Source organism: Gamsiella multidivaricata (genome assembly GCF_025024155.1).
Source record: "Gamsiella multidivaricata strain RSA 2152 chromosome Unknown BC939scaffold_50, whole genome shotgun sequence".
Lineage (NCBI taxonomy): Eukaryota > Fungi > Mortierellomycota > Mortierellomycetes > Mortierellales > Mortierellaceae > Gamsiella > Gamsiella multidivaricata.
The window spans coordinates 1,152-18,389 of NW_026251758.1; the positions used below are offsets into that span (position 1 = coordinate 1,152).

Below are 17,238 nucleotides of genomic sequence, written 5' to 3' on the forward strand. Positions count from 1 at the left end.
ATGTGTGATAGAAGCAAGAGCAATCTATTAACAATTACGTATTGGGTACGATGGCGCGTGGTCAGGGCAGAAGGAAAAAAGTTCGGGCTGGTATAGAGAGAGAGGTGTACAAAAGTGCGCACTGGTAGAGAGAGAGAGAGAGATGTACTGAAGTTTGCACTCTTGACACATCTGGGCGACGATAACGGGGTGTCAGGCGCTTAAGCACTTAGAAACCCAGGTATTGATCATAAAGCCTCTTTTATATGCCCGTGAGATTATCTTTGTTTCGCTATAGAATAACAGGGTGTAAGATTAAAGCTCTTACGGGGGGTGTGAGAATAAAATTTCACTATGTGCTTTGGATAATCTCACGGGGGGTGTAAGAATAAAATCTTACGGGGGGGTGAGATTATATTCTTCCCATTCACAATTGGATGTATTCTCTTCTTTGTTTTGCAGTCTATTGAGACATAGGATGTGTGCGCCCTACATGAATCTCAGGTCCATGTAATCACCTTCACGACCAACAACTTTTAGCCCCTTCCTGCTGGGACAGCATTCTGTCAATCGATGGTCACCCCACACAATGATCTTCTCCAGCTTTGGGGACGACTCCAAGAGTCGCTCCATCATATCGTCGTCCATGGCACGGCACCAGCTCACATCTAATGTCTTTAAGTTGAGACACTGCTCCATCGCAGCCAGCCCTTCCTTCGTGAGCTCATCCAAACCCTTGATACCAAAGTCCTCAAGCGTTGCACCCGAATGTGCTGCAATGGCCACTAGTGCCTCATCCTTGAGCATGACACAGTTCTCTAGGTTAAGATATGTCAGCCCGCGATTCAACTTCCACTCCGTAAACAGCGCCACGATGCCTTCGGTAGTGAACTCCTCGCAGCCCGCAATGTTGAGTCTCTCCAGGCGCACACAACTCGGCAGTACGGCATCGGTCAAGACACGGTCCTCCAGCGCGATACAGCCCTTCAGCTCTAACTCCTCTAGCCCCGATCCCACAGCCTGAAGGAGTTTCATTACAGGCTCTGTCGACACACATTCATGTTCCGGATTGCGAAGACGTAACGATCTCAACTTTGTAAGGTTGGAAATGGGCTCCATCCACTCGTCGTCCATCTGGTTAAGGTCACTGAGCCTCAGGTGAGTCAGGTTGGGACAGTTATCGCAAAGAGCCTTGAGTGCCTTAAGAGAGAACCTAGCTGCGTGCTTAATTTCGAACCGCTCGAACCTCTCGCCCACAGTCTCGAACAGTTTGATATAGGCACCTTCCGTAATCAGGATTGGGCCTACAAGCGAGAGCGAAGAGAGATCGGTGAGGTGTTCCGTATAGTAGGCCATGGCGCTGTCGTCGATTCGCCCGCACATCTTGAGCTTGAGAGACCGAAGGTTGGGACAAAACTGGGCAATGCTCTGAAACCCCTCGGCGGTGATGTTAGTGCAATCGTACAGAGTCAAATCAACATGGCGAGGATCGAGGAAAAGCTGGATAGTGCTCGGGTTCAGAGATCGATTCCGACAGATAATCTTGCAGATTCTGTTCAAGCTGAAGTCGCTGATGTCTCCGAATGCCTCTACATCCTCAATGTAGTTTGCAATTTTCTATATATACAAAACCAAGATTGACGTTAAAGACATATTTATCAAGTAGAAAAGCACCATGACTAATGCCAAATACAGATAGTGCAGTGCATACCTGAATGCACAGATCTTGCAGCGAAGGGACCTGGCTCTCGATCTCTGCCTTCTGTTGCTTCCTTCTAGCACGCTTAGCAGGCTTGGATCTTGGAATGGGAGTCAGAGCAGGTTCAGTGGCACCAGCGCACGTGGGACATAACATTCCACCATCATCTTCATCCATAGCTGGTGTAATGCCAGCCTTGATGGTAAACCGGGCTCTGCATCGGGAGCAGAACTCGATTCTGTTGGATCCTTGAGGCATCCGACCTTTGTGACTGAAGCTCGACCGGGAGACATAGCCAGTGATGTCATGAAAATCCTCGTCGTTCTCGTCGTCAGAAGCATCCTTCTTGCGGCGCTTCTTTGATGGGCCTGCTGCAGCAGAATCAGCATCTTTGGATGCGGCGGCCTTCGCCTTGGAAGAGGAAGACGAGGCCGAAGATGTGGATGCAGCAACGGCGACTCTTACACGGGTTGAGCGGGTAGTCCGGAGTGAGAGCGATATGGGCACAAGATCGACCCCGTCATCGTTATCGTCGCCGTTCTCTTCCTCCTCTTCAACATCGCCGGCTGAGGTATTCACAGCGTCAATCGATTCCGACCGAGAGGTGCTGATGGAAGCACTACCGGTCGCCGTAGTGATAGTCCTGCCTCTAGTAAGGCGAGCAGTGCGAGTGGTCTGAGAGGAAGATGGTGTTGTAGGTGTCGACTGATTTTCCTCATCCTGTTGCTGCTCAACTGTGTTGGAGACTGCAGGAGCAGGCGCTGGGTTGGCGCGGCGAATTCCTCTTTCGTTTAGAAAGCTGGTCAAGGCGCTGGTAGGACCCCGAACATTGTTGACGTAGGTAGTGCCAGCACCGTTTCTGTTTCTTCGGGACATTGTGTGGAATGGAGTGAGAAGGATGAGGGGATGAGAAGAAAGAGAGTGGGGATGAAGGAAAAAGAAAGAGATTACCAACCAAGCGAAAGGGCGGCAGGTTCGGACATTTTTTTATTTTATTTTGGTGGCGGTTTATGTCAACGCCAATCACTGAGAAGTAAAAAATATTACTATATTCGGAGGTGAGTTTACATGATAATGCAGGAAGCACAGTCAGAGTCGCCCTCGGGTCTGGTACCAGTAGTATTTGCTGGCGTACTTGGTCCTGCTCCGGAGTGGACCTGTATGTCTGATCCTTCCACCACCACCGAGGAATTCGACTGTCCCGCCTTTGTCGACGTCAAATTCGTCCCTGCCGCAGACCTGTTGACTGGCTTGATCCTGATCGAATGGACTGCGCCAGGCTGCATGTCGCGGTGCCGGTAATATAGGGTCTGGCGCTCTTTCACATAACGCCAGTCGCCGTCGCTAACAAGAATCTCCAGACCAGTATCGTCGTAATGATAGGATGGGATAAAGACTTCCGTCTCAAAAGCCATCATGGTGCCTTCGGGGGGATGGCCAATCCAAGCAGGATTCGGCTCTGACTTTCCAGAGGTAGCAACCTTTTGACCATCCAGCGTGAAGCCGTCCGAGTTGGCAAGGTCAGATGATAGTGAGGCAGACCCAGTACCTTGGCTTAGTTGCTCCGGCGTCGTGACATGGACGATCGGCACAGGAACCTGGATATAGTTACAGAACCGAAAGGTATACTGTAAGGTGTTGTAGTCGAATTCGCTCGAAATCGGCTCGCCTGCGACTTTGGCAGCATAGGGTCGCTATTAATAAAATCGATAATTATCATTATTTTGGTCCCTGATTCTGTACATAATTCCTGACACGACTCCTATGTTTTTTGAGCATACCACAACGGCATCAAGGGCGCGTCCTCCAAGGTGATGCTCATGATCTGGCCCATCCTTTGATTCTTCGTAGTCAAAGCAAAAGTAGGAGCGATCAAAGGGTGAGTCATCATCCATGATGGTGTCTGCCTCGTCATCTCTCTCCGCTTTCCTTTCTCCCTGGGCTGTATCGTTGTCATCGTTATCGACAGTGCTGCCATTATCGCTGATTGTGGCATCCACACCATCTGTCATCACGCTGCCGCCGTCTGCGTTCTGAGCGGCTGCTCTCCGCATGATTTCCTTTGCAAAATTAGGCGCCTGCTGTCGAAGCGATGCCTTTGATGAGTTGGGCGAAGAGCTACCATTGATTAGATGAGGAGATCGCCGAGGAGAATCCAGCGAGAAAATGGAGAAGTCCTCGCCATTCCAGTGGTCTCCATAGGTATTGTCATTTGTGGTGTTGTAGTTCCACAGTCTAGCGAAAAAGAGGACAGATAGCGGGTCAGGGTGGTGCACAGTAGAGGCTTAACACATAGCAACGTCATGCTCCCGATGGGCGTGCCTTACGTGAAACTAAGAAGATTGGCCTCCATGGCTGACAAGACAGCGTCCAAGAACTTGGAATGATATCCATAGTCGCCACTCATGAACGCCTGCCTTTGGTTAATATCCATTGGAATACCGCATTCTCCAATCAGACAGGGCTTTGTGCCAACATTCTGTAAACCAATGTTGAGGACGTTTGCCAGCTGGCCGCGGTAGTTCTTCTTTGCACCCTTCATCCCAAAATATGTCGCTGAGAACACGTTCATTCCCTAGAGGGCGTAAGCATATAGTAGAGGTAATAAGATCACAGCGTCAGATAAGCCAAGAATACACAGGGGTATTTTTCTTCCTCATATAGGGTACCGATAATGATTGCAGCTTACCTTGCTCAGGCCCTGCACGTTGTGTGTGATGCGGCCATCGAATGCTTTGTTGAAGATCGAATGTAGGTCATACCAATGAGGGGCATAGACGATATTCTCCTCGTGGTCCTCTGGACCCCACACTGGCGCTGGCTCATTAGGAATCGGACCGACAAAGATAAATGCAGATGGAGCAACAGTCTGAATCGCTCGAGAGTATTTGTTGACAAAATTGAGATAGAGGCGGTAAAAGTCAACTTTTTCGCCAGTAATCGGATCCTTAGTAAAATAATCTGGTTTGACGATCTGCGGTGCCCCTGTCTTTGGGTTCACGCGCCAGACACCCTGTTGCTTCCAAAGACACTCGCCGTCGATCCATGCACATTCTTTTTCCACGTTGATCAACCTGGTCCGCTCCTTTCTAGTAGGATATGGCCATGATTTGACCCAGACCTCAATCGGGAGCGTCATTCCGTCGGCGAGAGCAAATGACTCGAGGGCAGAAGGAAAGTCTCCGAAAAACAGGTTGGTGTTGAAGTCATAACGCTTGAGAGATTTGAGACCGACGTATCCAGGGCTGCAAGAAATGTAAGATGAAAACGGGGTCAGAGCCAGCCCAAAGAAAGCTCTTGTTGATTCGGGGCTAACATAATACAAAAAAAGACTTACTGTGGTTCATTCATGACTTCATATCCCACGATTGCATCAAGATGGCTCAGTCGTCTACAAGGCGTAATGACAAATCCATGTACTTCATGAATACATTGTGCATATATGCATATGGATTATGCATAGTGCGAGTAGTCAGTCCCCTTTACCTTGCAAGATGCTGATAGCAAGCAATATATCTGTTTTGCAGGAACTGCTGGATCGGCTCTCCTTGGTATGTCTTGTTGGGTGCAAATGTGTCTCCTGCCCAGAAGAGTGTAAACATGGTGCTGGCGGCGAGTTTGGTGTAGTTGGTAGGCCAGACCATGGGCGGTGAATCTCCAGGATACTGGTTCGTGTTGTGAACGTAGGCTGCTCCTGTGACCTTGAACTTGGTGATGTCTAATCCAGCTACCTCAAACGTCCACCCAGGCGCTCCTGATCCGCCAGAGAACCGAGACCAGCAGTCCTGATGTGGATCGATGAAGCACTTGATGCCATACTTGGGCATGAGCTCGATTAGCTCTACTAGAGAATCAATGAACGCTTCGTCGTATATACCCCTATTTTTTTTTTTTGAAAAAGAAGCTGGTCATTGTCGTGCCATCTCTACATTGCACAGCAAGCGCATATTGTCGTCGTGTCAAGTGGTTTGTACACGCGCGAGCAGCAGCAGCACATACGATACTGATGTTTGTGATCACAAACACTAAGGCTGCACATTGGTCTATGTCTCTTTGTTTGTAAAATGCAACCAGATCAATGACGATACTTACGGTCCAGAGTGCTCGAGGGCCTCCCAAGGCACCAACAACCGTACGAATGTCAGACCCCAGCGACGCAGCCTCGAAAAATGCTCGTCTGCTTGATCGCGAGGGAATGGTCGGCCCAGGAAGCAAACATTGCGATGGTCAAAGAATCTCTCGTTCAGATGCGAACTGCCATTAGGGGTCGTCGGTAACTTGGAGTTTCCACACAAATTGACTCCTCGCAGCAACAGTGTCCTGTTTTGTGAATCTCTGAACCATCGTCCGCGGGATGTGATTCGTCCTCCAGAGTACCAGTCGTGGGCTTTACCCGCGGGCCTTAGAAGTGTTCCTCCACCAGGGCGACGATCTTGTGCCCTTGTATGGAGCTTGTTTGAGGGCGTTTGTGAAGAAGGGGACTGGTGTGCTGTCGTGGGGACGGATATTTTTTGATCCCCAGAAGCGAAGGAAGAGCCTTGGATCTTGTTGTCATCTTTGTCTTCATCTTCGCTGTCGGAGGAGGCATAGGACGACATAGATGTGAATGATGTAGTATGTTTGCTCTGTGGTCTGAGGTGGTGAGGGCGGAAGGTCATGCCATTCTCTACCTCCAATTGCTCTTGGGGGGACTCTGTATCCTTAGTAGGATCATCAGCCGGAGCGGGTGCTGTCTTTCCATTGCCCAGCATTTTGCTGAAGGAAGGAGGATAAAGAGTAAAAGCTCGGGCAGCTGAGTAGGGGAAGTGGGAGGGGATTACAAGAAAAAAGTAAGACTTTGACTGAGGGGTTGCTGATCCACGGGATGAGGGGTGGTGGAATATGAGCTGTTGAATCAAAAGAAGAGAAAGAAGAAGAGTGAGGGGAAGGAAGGATGAGTGTTTTTTTTGTCTGATTCAGATGGATGCCGGAATCATCCTCAGCCTTCTCTCCTGCCCCTCCCTCCCTCCCCTCCCTTTGCCCAGTCAGTTTAAGGTTGATTAGGTGTACGGTGCGACTGAAGAGGGGGGAGGGGACAGGTCGTGTGGACACCATTGAGAGTGCATAGTAATGTATTCTGCACATGTACTCAGTCTGCTCTGCTCTACTCGGAACTATTGGGGTCATTGGTATCATTGCAACTGACTTCCATGGCCGTGCAGTTCAGCCCAGGAAGTGTTCACCGATCAAAGGCTGCCCTATATTTACACACTGCACTCCCTCACCTCTCCCCTCTTAAAAGGGGCTGTACGATCGATTGCGATCGTCCATCTTCTTGCTTTTTCTCCCGCGTCTCCCTCTCGGCAATATGTATCGCCAATGCTCAATTTGCCGCCGAAGGACAGGCCTCTACGATTTCATACTCACGCATGGTTCCTGAATTGCAGATCCTGTCCAATCTGATACGCACCTTTTGATAACTTTATTTCAAATGTGGCCTATCTTGAGGCAGGTTACCTTTTTTCTTTTGCCGCTCCACATTCCCTGCATTCTTACTTCGCTCATCTCTTTCTCACCCTTAAACTCAGGACTGCAGCTACACACTTCACAATTGCAATGGACCGTGGACAGTACAGCGTGATTGGGTAACACTCATTGCGGACAAGGCCCAAGTCTTGGCAGGATCGACTTTCGACTTTCGACATTTTGGGCACAAGGGCTGCAGTTTCCGCCCTTTCACTAGCTAACTCCGTGCCCTCGTCCTTCATCGTCCCGCTTTAGAGAGCAGGGAATATCCGTACCGGCAATGAGGAGCCAACATAGTCTGACCAGGCGTGAGATCTTTCAGAACCTTGCCAACAGAATTCTCTATTCAAAGTTCTACATGATCCTCTACTTTGTCATGGCCATCCTCAGCATCTGCTCCATCTTTCTCTCCTTCCACCAGGGCTGTTCTAGTTCCGCACTCTTTATCGTTCTCGAATCCATCATCAATGGAACTATGATTGCAGAGGTTGCAGTGCGGCTTACTGCGCTCGGGAAGGTATGTGCTTGGATGAGACTCTTTTGCCCTTTCTGCTTTCATTTCAATATGTAGCAATGAAATTTGCATTTCATTAACAGCTAAACTGCAATGAATTTTTCCTTCGTAACCATGATACATTACTACAGAATTACTGGCGATCAACATCCAATATTGTCGACATTGTCCTGGTGGTTTTTTGCTTGATCACTCTAATCCTTGTCCTCCAAGGGTGCGGATCTGGACACGAAACCGAGGAGGTGCTGGACACCATTCTGTTGATTCTGCGAAATGCTGTCCAATGTTGGCGGTTGTACACAATGATCAAAAAGTACGCTCTTTTCCAATGGGATCATTTCCATATTTAACGGAATACTGAGAGTTATTTATCATCGTCTTGTCTTTATCTGCGGACCAAATCAATTAACCTCTTGATTATGTGATTTGAATGAACATCTAGGAACTCATTGATTGTCAATCCACGAGTGACCGCCATTGATTTCAGCAACGTCCGTCCAGAATCTATCGACATTGAAAACTTTGGCGCAGAGGGTTACATGGACGGTGATACATTCTTGCCTGATGAGAGCGACGATGGACTTTGAGAGTGCTTTTTCCATAAGAATGGAAATAAAGCGAGTATAGACTATGATCGTATTCTTCGGGAGCCGTGAACTAGACATCAGTCGAAAATGCTGGGATTAAGTTTATTAAGGCATATTGGCGTATCATTAAAGAGGGGCGTTTTAATGGTTTAGGGCCATTGCTTATTGATCCCACTCCATAATAAAACTAGCGAGGGGGTCTAAGGACTTTAGTTCTTCATGTATGGCCTCGCGCGTCAGGTTCTCGAGCTCCTTTGTTGCTGTGTTCAGTATTTTCTGTGAGATTGCGCATCGTAAAATAATATCGTCAATAATTTGACCTGCACCAAATGAAGTTTCCAAACCGTTAGGTTTTTTTTGTGCTTGTTACCTTGAGCCGGACATCAATCTTATGAAATACATCCGAGTCGATGACAGCGTTAGCCTTGTGGGTATCAAACTTTTTGTAGGCTATGGAGATCATATCGCAGAGTGTCGCAAAAATAATAATGTAGTCCATTTCGAACGGCTATCAGCAGCAGAGGAAATATATCATAAGCACCGTGGTCTTATACGAGGAAGTAAATAAAACATAAAGAGCTGAGCAAGGTCCTTTACCACTGTCCTAATCTCAAAATGCGCGTATTCTTCTGTCTCTTCGAATGATCTGCCATCCGACAATTTTTTACCGCCCCTGAAGAAGTTCTATTCGATTAAAAAAAAAAAAAAAAAAATGCGTCAATAGAAGTTACTGTAAATACACGTTCCAAGCAGGGATGGGGATGCTTGGTGTGTTCATTTACCTTTTTGGACTTTGATTCCAAAGACAGGTAGTGCTCATATTCCTGCAGAACCATGGATAGGGATTTGGCATAGTCCGAAAGACGAGGTATGTCAAGGACATTGGCGATCGACGTTCCCAGAAAAAAATATTGATGTGCTCTAACAAAAGGGATAAAATAAAATAAATCAGGAAAATTGGTCCTCAGAGAGAGGAGCATTGCGCCACCAAAAGCGAAGGTACCTTTTCTGAAAATGATCGGGAGTGTAGTACTTCCGCAGATCGGCCTCTGTCAACATGATCGTGTTATAGTATGCAATCTTTCCCTGATGTACCCGCCCAATGTACTCCCAAATGGTCACCCGTCTCAGCAGTAATTCGTTCGGTGTATGCTGTAGCTGCTGCGTCGGTAGTTGCAGATTTGATATCGACTCTGCTATTGACGGTCTCCTAAGTGACTCTGCTATTGACGGTCTTCTAAGCGCAGCTATAGGACTCGAGGCTGGGTTATCGAACGGATGCACGCTATTATTGTGCGATGAGTGATCCTCCACTACGACCGTGAGCTCGCCCGTCAGAGGAGTGGAGGACGGTTTGCTGTCAGAAGGGTTGGATCCGCTTTCCGGCTCTTTGGGTACTTCCGTCTCCTTTGTCGCCTCTTCTATCTTGGGAGGTTCCGTTTCCTCTATTGTTTCTGGGATCTTTTTATCCATGCTGCTCTCGCTGTCGCCCTGGGTGCTGAAGCTGCCAGTGAATGATGAGAGAAATGTCGATTTTGTCGAGGAGCTGGATGACTTGACAGACTTGTCAGATGAAGACGGGCCTGTCTTCTCCGACTTGCCTGACTTCCCCGACTTGCCTGACTTTTCCGACTTGCCCGACTTTGTCGATGCTGCAGACGATCCTGTTCTTTTCTTCTCCACGAACTTGAGCTGCCTGCTTTGATATGCCTTAGGATTTGCAGCCACTGCTGCTTGTGCGGTCGGGACCTGAAACCCGGGACTATAGAGATGTGTGCTGAACATAGGCATAAACCCAGGCCCGACGGCCTTGGAAGACATGCCCAGTGGATCCGTTGCAGCTTTCCAATTTGCTGACTTGGGGATAGACGATGTCGAGGATTTGGATTTGGTGGTAGATCTGGACTTGGTCGACTGGCTTCCGGATTTGGTAGACGAGGTTGAGGATGTTGTGGATTTGACAGACTTGATAGAGGGAGGTGCTTTGATGGAGCCACCATCCTCGGTCGGGTTACAGTAAAGACTGTCGGTCTCGGTGCGCTCGAGTGTGGGGGCCATCCTTGAAATTAAATCTCTACTGGATTTGTGCTTAAAGTTAAGAAACGTTTCAGGCACAGCGAGAGTTATTTATTTTATTAAATAGGATAAATAGGATGTGTGATGTTGATGCCGATGCCGATGGAGATGCAAATCCAAAGACGGAATGCAATTTGATCTTCTGCATCAGCATCTGAGCGCAACGGAATTCCTCTCAGGTCCCTGCACATACCTGCAGTTCCTGCTACGAGAATATGCAGGCCAGGTAGGAGGGAGTGTTATTAAAAAATTCTCCTTTTGCTGTTGCGAGTTGCGGAGGAGCGCGAAGTAGGGTAGTACAAAGATGATGATCGTAGTCAACTGGACAATGCCTGGGTTATGAGTAGAGAAAGAGGGATGGCAGCAGTATTGGCAATCTGGTTGGATGCGGTCGAAGGTCGCCAAGGGACAAGAGAGATGGTGGTAGAAGCGAAGAGAAGGAGGAGGATGAGGAAGGGAGAGGAGGAGATGTCAACGAAAGGTACTTTGATCCAGCTCAAAAACGGCCAATTGCTTGAAGAGTGGAAGAGTGTTGTTGTTAAAAAAATAAATTCAGGCATGCTACAATTTAACACACTTACCTACAAATATACAGCATTCACATCCTCATCCTCAGTTATTCCATAGCACACATGGATGGCTCACCCTCATCCTTGTTGCCCTTGCCTTTCTTACGTCCGGGTAAGTACAGTATTCTTCATTTTGTGTGTGCATTCCAATGCCGACAGCAACAGGTGAGCACGAGAAACCGACTGGGATTGAATATACAAGTACCTGCGCGTTTGTACTCAGGATCTGGACCTGGGATCTTCTGTGCCTTCCTCTCAGTCTGCAAAACTCATAAAAACATGGTGGCAAGAGTAATGCGCACCGGTACCCTTGACGGGGTACAACAGGGTGGGGTAAGGAAAGGAACCGACTTAAACTGTACCCTTTTCATTTTATAAGAGCGCATCCAAGCTATCTTTATTCTCTTTTGTTATGCTTAGATTAAGATGGACCTGCACTATGGCCCGCTTTTAATCCGCGGCTTCAGGTGCAGAACATCACTAGCCTCACTCTGAACGTGAATAATGCCTAGTGCTGTATGCTAAGGCTAAATAGATCGAATTCGCCCAACAGTGACTGGTCTTGACTTTTTTTTTTTTTTTTTTTTTTCTGCATGGTGTATTTCGCAGAGAATCATTCCTCCCTCCTTTTGATCAGCCGATGCTAACAGAGATGCTCACTCATAGCATGCCTTCAATGTTGTCGTCTGCATCACCCCCTCGATCACCGATTCCAACCTTGAATGATTTCTATGATTCTAGTCGATCCCCAGACGACAGCGACTCAACGGCCTCCACAAGGACTCGCTCACGGACCCCAGAAACACTGCCACTAGACCACAGCAACAGCAGCAGCAGGAGCTTATTAAAAAGGAAGCGCCACGGTATCTCCAGCCAGGGAAATACGGCTACAGAGTCCTCTGAAATCAAGCAAGCGACAAAGCGTCCCCAACGCACACGCTCAAACAGCATCTGTAACCCAAGTCTCACGGCAGATCAGGATTGTATGCCGGACCCAGGCTCGGAGTCAGTTTCGGACTCTTCGCAGGAAAGGAATACTAGGGCGACCAGCAAATCAAGATCCACCAGGAGCCGGTCATCAACAACTGCACCAAAGCCAACAAGGACGGTTCTCTCACATAAGAAGATGTACGCCTGTCTGTATCCTGGATGCGAGAAGTCTTACACAAAACCCTCACGACTCAAGCAACACGAACTTGTGCACACAGATGAGGTACAAATGGCCTTGCCAAACCTCAAAACTGGGATGTCTTTTCGTCGATCTTTCGCCTAGATGCTCACATTCCTTTCTTGTCCTGGAATCCTCTAACAGCGTCCGTACCGATGTTACGAGCTAGGATGCACCAGTTCATTCCGGAGAGAAGACCATCTTGCAATTCATATCAAGGGCCATGGTTCCTCACGAGAGTTCCGGTGCTTTCAGCCCGGATGTACAAAAGCCTTTTACACTCAGGACAAACTCACACGCCATCTCAAAAGTCATGATAGTTTTGTCGTTCCTCCTGAAACGACAGCGACAGTGATGGCATCATCGGCTCAAACAGTAACTGGCACCATGGATAATGATATCAAATCGGAAGATGGCAATTCAGGACAAAGGCGTATATCATTGAGTTCAGACGCTATCCAACGGTTGGCGGATCAAATTGAGAAGGAGAAGCCATACGTCTGTACATGGGAAGGGTGCTTTAAGCGATTCAAGAAGCATCGAAAGCTGAAGACACATGTTTGCATGGTTCACGAGGGATGTAAGCCATACCCGTGCACATATGAGGGCTGCGAAATGAGTTTTCAGACCCCCAGCAAACTTCAGAAGCATCAACTTGGGCACAGTGGTATGTCATCTTCAGAATCAACATCATCTTCGAGTGTACGGACTTTTTTGTTCCTTATACTCGTCACTTTATTCTGCTTGATGATATTTAGATGTGCTGAGATATGCATGTGGATATCCGGGATGTGGCAGCTACTTTACCAAATGGTCTTTGCTCCAAAAACATACAAAACTATGTCACAAATCCATCCCTTGCTCCGTGTGTGGGAAGATGGTTCCGAAAAGCAATATGAAAGCACATGTCAAGACCCACGATGCCTCTCGGCCTGTCGTTCCATGCACCTACGAAGGATGTACCAAAGTCTACTCAACGGTATGTATCTCAGCAGCGATATCTTTCCTTGACATTCATATGAAAAGGGACACGGGACTGACGATGATACCTTTTATAATGACTAGGAATATACACTAGCGACTCACATCAAATCCATGCACAACAAGGACCCAGATGCACCCAAGTTCAAATGCGAGTATGACGGCTGCAATGTGGGGTATGAATACAAACATGTCCTAGAGAGGCATATTCAACGCGTTCATTTGGGCCCGAAAATACCTCGAAAGAAGAGAAGCGACGCGATCATATCCTCGGGTCCTCTGGACGACCTACTGGGGTTCACGCAGACTGATGTCGTAGACAAGCTGCCCTATGCCTGCAACATTCTCGGTTGTGAACGGCGATATACCACAGAGAGACTGCTGAGGAGACATTTGAGGAGTCAAGAACATCGGACAGGCGACACGACGGGGGCCGAGGCGATCCAGTCAATGGAGGAGGCGGAGAACCAGGCTATTCGGGATATTATCGACATGAGCCTCGAAGGCGGCGTTTGATTTTGCAATCCTGTACTTTGGATCATTTTGTAATTCTAGGAACCATGCGCATTGGCATTATATCTTGTACAAATATAAATGAGACTTTATTTTTTTACTTTTTACTTTGCCTTTACAAAAGGTCGCGGACGATGCTTCTTCATCTCCCAGTCTGCATCGGGTCCAATATGACTCTCTCGGAAACACTCTTCGCAGTAGTTATCATTATCGCACCCAGGACATGTCCATGTCGCATCCTCATTACATATGCCTATCGAGTGAACAGAGTACGAGAAGGATCAGTTCAGTTACCGTTCATATCGATCCTCACCACAGCAAATTGCAACCCCACTTGATGATACTTACAGCACCAGTTATCCGGATTCTCATCACAATTAACGCCTCCTCCTCTATCCGCCCGGAGCTCATCCAGTCCAACAGCAGCCGGAGGCGGCCCCAGCCCACCATCTACTACTACATCCTTGCTGCTGTTCTGACGCGAGGCTTTGGATTGGACAGACGACAACCCTTGGATTCCCTTCTTGAGCTCTTCATGTCGGTCCTGGAGTTCCTTCATACGAGACTCGTCTAGGTTTCCGTACTTGGCTTCCAATTGCGCGGCCTCTCTGGCCTGAGTGATCAATCTAGAGGCCTCATCGTCGTCTCCGAATCCATCGTCGCTCAGCGAAAAGCCTGCGACCCGATCCAGTTGTGCGCCAAACGCTCGCTCCTGCTCCGACTCCTTTGCATCATAAGCATCGTCGTCCAGCATGACGCTCGAGCCAGACATGTGGTGCTGATGGTGCCCTTGGTGTTGAGGGAAGGCTGTGGGCGGGGGTTGATGGGTCTTTAAGAATTTCAAAAGTGTCCGTTCCAGATCCTTCGTCACTGCATCAAGTTCCTGCTCACCCTGTTTCCTGTGTTCGTTTGACACATTCGACTTTAGGTGTCGGCTCTGGTCCGGACTAAGGATGTCGTCCAAGAACTCGAGGTCGTCTCCGTCGTCTCCACCAATCAACAGCTCCTGAGAATCTGCAAGGATCTTGTCGATCTGTCATTGTTGTTAGCAGTTCAGAGAGAAAGGGAAAGAGAGAGAGTGTGTGTATGTGTGTTGCACGGGGCTTTTTGTTAGTTGGGGTTGGGCGTTAGTGGACGCGTGCCTGGTAAAACACGTCCATACCCGTCTTCAAAGAAAAACTTGAAGAGGGCACGTACATACCTCGTCTTGATCAACGTCAGAACTATGGGGTATGGAATACGAAGATGCGGACCATGGAGGGGCTACAGATTCGAGAGTTGGGCGTATCGCCGCCGCATTCATACCACCGCCACCGTCACTGCTGCTGCCGCCGAGATGAGCGCTCTGCTGGTAATACGGATGGTCGAGCGGTGGATTGAGATGTGTTGCTGCAGGCGAATGGCCAAAGACTTTTGAAAAGTGAAGAGCCAGGTCTTGGTCGCTATGTACATACACAGAGCAGCCAAATCAAGCGTGAGAAGAAACCCGGTTCAATATATGTGCATATCCGCACGCAGCGCTTCTTTTTTTTTTTTTTTCCTCCAGGTGAAAAGGCAGTGCCAGTACTGGTGGCAAACGCGAAGAGGTTCAAGGTAAGGGTCCTATGAATTGGATAGTCGTTTGGTTACCTAGAAGAGGCCGCAGTTGCTCCAGTTTCTTTCAACTTGGCTAGTCGCAATTCCAGCTCCTGGTCCGAGACAGGGCCTTCTGGAGGAGTCCTGTTGTTGCTGCCAGCATTATTATTGTTCATGTAGACCGATGGCGAATGAGGGCAGTGATGGATGAGGTTAAACTGAAAGTGACGTACTTTATTTGTATTTGCATGGAATGATGATGAGTATGAATCGCGCGCATCCCGCAGCAATTGAATTAAGTACCCCACACATAAATTTTCAAATATCTCCACGATAAAAATTTAAAAAGCACTTTTTTTCAAGGCAGAATATGCATTTTGAAAGGATATTATTATATTTTTTTTGTTCAAAATGCGCACACAATAAGGGCGTCTTTCTACCACTACCACAAGGCGGGGGTGCTGCTTAGTCCTCAGCAAGTTCGGCGAAGACAGAGGTCGAGCCACCGAGAGTAGTAGTAGCACCAGGGGCAGTGGTGTTGGTCGAAGTGCCAGTAACGCCGACATCCCAGCAAGAAGTGTAAAACTCGCCCTTGTTGAGCTATAGACAATAGAAGGATCGGGACATAGTATTCAGGTGTTAGAAAGGTATTCTTTGCGCCGGGATAGCTCTTTTACTTTTCCACTTTCAAAAGGGCACTCAGTCCTTACCTCCCAGCGCCATTGGACCACATAGGTTCCGGTTGCGAGCTCTGGAGGGACCGTGAAGCATCCGCCGCAGGGACGGATATCCTCGTTTGCGGCAGATTCGCAGTTCTTGTAGGGGATCTTGGCAATGTTCGCCTTGGTGAAGCCATTCTGGTCTGGATCCTTGTCTAGAACGACCTTTGGCATGTTGATAAAGACAAAGTTCTCTTTTTCACTCTTCACAGCGTGGTTCTTGGCTGGCCAGCGGATGCACATTGTTTGACCAGCGGTGGCAGTTGCCATCACGCCAAAGTCTTTTCCTCCGTAGGCTTTAGAAATGGGGTTCTGGCGGGTTTCGATGGATCCTGACTCTGCACCATTATGGCCATTAGAGCAAGGATTCGCGTTCTGCTTTGAGTCGTGGTACTGCTGGAAGTGTCTGATGGGCGAGACACTGTCGCGTCCAGCAAAGGGAACTTTCCTGTTGACGTAGTACTGGCGACCCCAGCCGAAGCATTTTCCATCACTTTCCTTGTAGCCTAGGATAATGTTGTTTTTGATAAAGGGAAGTTAGCTAGAAATTCCATTATTTGTGAGCGAAAAAGAAGAAGACATGGGGCATCAAAGACGAAGCTTGAGCTTGAAATAAGGTGAAACCTCTTGATCATATCAGATTGAAGTCAATTCAGGCACAGGTGCTATCCCACTGCGCCCAAAGGAGACAAGGAAATAGGGCGTAGAACGAGGATATCTGGAACAGCCGCACGAAAATAAATCCCAGGACGCTGTCATAATGAGGGGGAGGTGGATGGAAATAAACATCGTGCTGGACAGAATAATGGTTTAAAGTAAAAAGACAAATCATATGCTTTTGCTTGCGTTTTCCTTCTTATGAAATGGAAGAGGGAAATAGAGAGAGAGAGAGAGAGAGAAAAAGAAGAGCAAGAGGCTTGAATGGGCGGCGGTGGCTGTACCTGGCTTGTCGGGGTTGTTGAAGCGCCAGTCGACACAGTCGGCCCAGGAATGGGCCTCTGCCATGGAGGCGAGGAGGGCGAGGGCCGCAGAGGCGATGACGGTGGTGCGGAAGAGCATTGTGAACAAGTTGGAGAGAAGGAGAGAAGGAGAGCAGGAGGGAGGAGAGAGGGAAGAGAGGGCGGGCAGAAGGAGGTTAGGGAGTGGAGGGAGGGAGGTCGGATCGAAGATGGAGGGGAGGGAGCGAGGGAGGGGTTGTCAAAGAGGGATGGGTAGGATGGGGGTTTGCGAAGAGGGACAACGAACAAAGAGAGGAAAGAAGTAGGGAGGGGAATGAGCCGCTGTCTTTATATTACCACATTCCGGGGAATTACAGCCTAACCAAGGCTGCTTTTTTAGTCTCCCTCGGTCTAT

General features: G+C 48.4%; 7 protein-coding genes across 7 annotated transcripts; 2 read left to right on the forward strand and 5 right to left on the reverse strand.

Moving 5' to 3' along the window:
* Positions 1-218: 218 nt before the first annotated feature.
* On the reverse strand, positions 219-2,628 carry BC939DRAFT_457172 (uncharacterized protein). The gene is made up of 2 exons (XM_051556440.1): positions 1,691-2,628; positions 219-1,596 (listed from the first exon to the last, which is right to left on the reverse strand). The coding sequence occupies exons 1-2, from the start codon at positions 2,552-2,554 to the stop codon at positions 469-471; spliced, it is 1,992 nt and encodes a 663-aa protein (XP_051410249.1). The 5' UTR covers positions 2,555-2,628; the 3' UTR covers positions 219-468.
* Positions 2,629-2,647: 19 nt separating this feature from the next.
* BC939DRAFT_457173 (glycoside hydrolase superfamily) lies at positions 2,648-6,685 on the reverse strand. The gene is made up of 7 exons (XM_051556441.1): positions 5,771-6,685; positions 5,165-5,557; positions 5,016-5,069; positions 4,368-4,923; positions 4,006-4,253; positions 3,460-3,913; positions 2,648-3,372 (listed from the first exon to the last, which is right to left on the reverse strand). Exons 1-7 carry the CDS (start codon positions 6,427-6,429, stop codon positions 2,743-2,745), a joined length of 2,994 nt encoding a protein of 997 aa, XP_051410250.1. The 5' UTR covers positions 6,430-6,685; the 3' UTR covers positions 2,648-2,742.
* Positions 6,686-7,463: 778 nt separating this feature from the next.
* Positions 7,464-8,284, forward strand: BC939DRAFT_399257 (uncharacterized protein; the record flags this gene model as incomplete). The annotated part of the gene is made up of 3 exons (XM_051552463.1): positions 7,464-7,700; positions 7,829-8,010; positions 8,140-8,284. The coding sequence occupies 3 exons, from the start codon at positions 7,464-7,466 to the stop codon at positions 8,282-8,284; spliced, it is 564 nt and encodes a 187-aa protein (XP_051410251.1).
* A 162-nt stretch (positions 8,285-8,446) lies between these two features.
* On the reverse strand, positions 8,447-10,342 carry BC939DRAFT_504837 (uncharacterized protein; the record flags this gene model as incomplete). The annotated part of the gene is made up of 5 exons (XM_051560572.1): positions 8,447-8,560; positions 8,655-8,792; positions 8,882-8,968; positions 9,067-9,205; positions 9,288-10,342. 5 exons carry the CDS (start codon positions 10,340-10,342, stop codon positions 8,447-8,449), a joined length of 1,533 nt encoding a protein of 510 aa, XP_051410252.1.
* A 1,202-nt stretch (positions 10,343-11,544) lies between these two features.
* Positions 11,545-13,677, forward strand: BC939DRAFT_530440 (uncharacterized protein). The gene is made up of 4 exons (XM_051561572.1): positions 11,545-12,142; positions 12,242-12,764; positions 12,856-13,076; positions 13,163-13,677. The coding sequence occupies exons 1-4, from the start codon at positions 11,570-11,572 to the stop codon at positions 13,592-13,594; spliced, it is 1,749 nt and encodes a 582-aa protein (XP_051410253.1). The 5' UTR covers positions 11,545-11,569; the 3' UTR covers positions 13,595-13,677.
* Positions 13,645-14,549, reverse strand: BC939DRAFT_227377 (uncharacterized protein). The gene is made up of 3 exons (XM_051550831.1): positions 14,483-14,549; positions 13,940-14,398; positions 13,645-13,844 (listed from the first exon to the last, which is right to left on the reverse strand). Exons 2-3 carry the CDS (start codon positions 14,361-14,363, stop codon positions 13,696-13,698), a joined length of 573 nt encoding a protein of 190 aa, XP_051410254.1. The 5' UTR covers positions 14,364-14,398; positions 14,483-14,549; the 3' UTR covers positions 13,645-13,695.
* Positions 14,550-15,390: 841 nt separating this feature from the next.
* Positions 15,391-17,218, reverse strand: BC939DRAFT_457191 (uncharacterized protein). Its single transcript, XM_051556442.1, has 3 exons — positions 16,827-17,218; positions 15,877-16,391; positions 15,391-15,766 (listed from the first exon to the last, which is right to left on the reverse strand). Exons 1-3 carry the CDS (start codon positions 16,942-16,944, stop codon positions 15,632-15,634), a joined length of 768 nt encoding a protein of 255 aa, XP_051410255.1. The 5' UTR covers positions 16,945-17,218; the 3' UTR covers positions 15,391-15,631.
* Between the last annotated feature and the right edge of the window lie 20 nt (positions 17,219-17,238).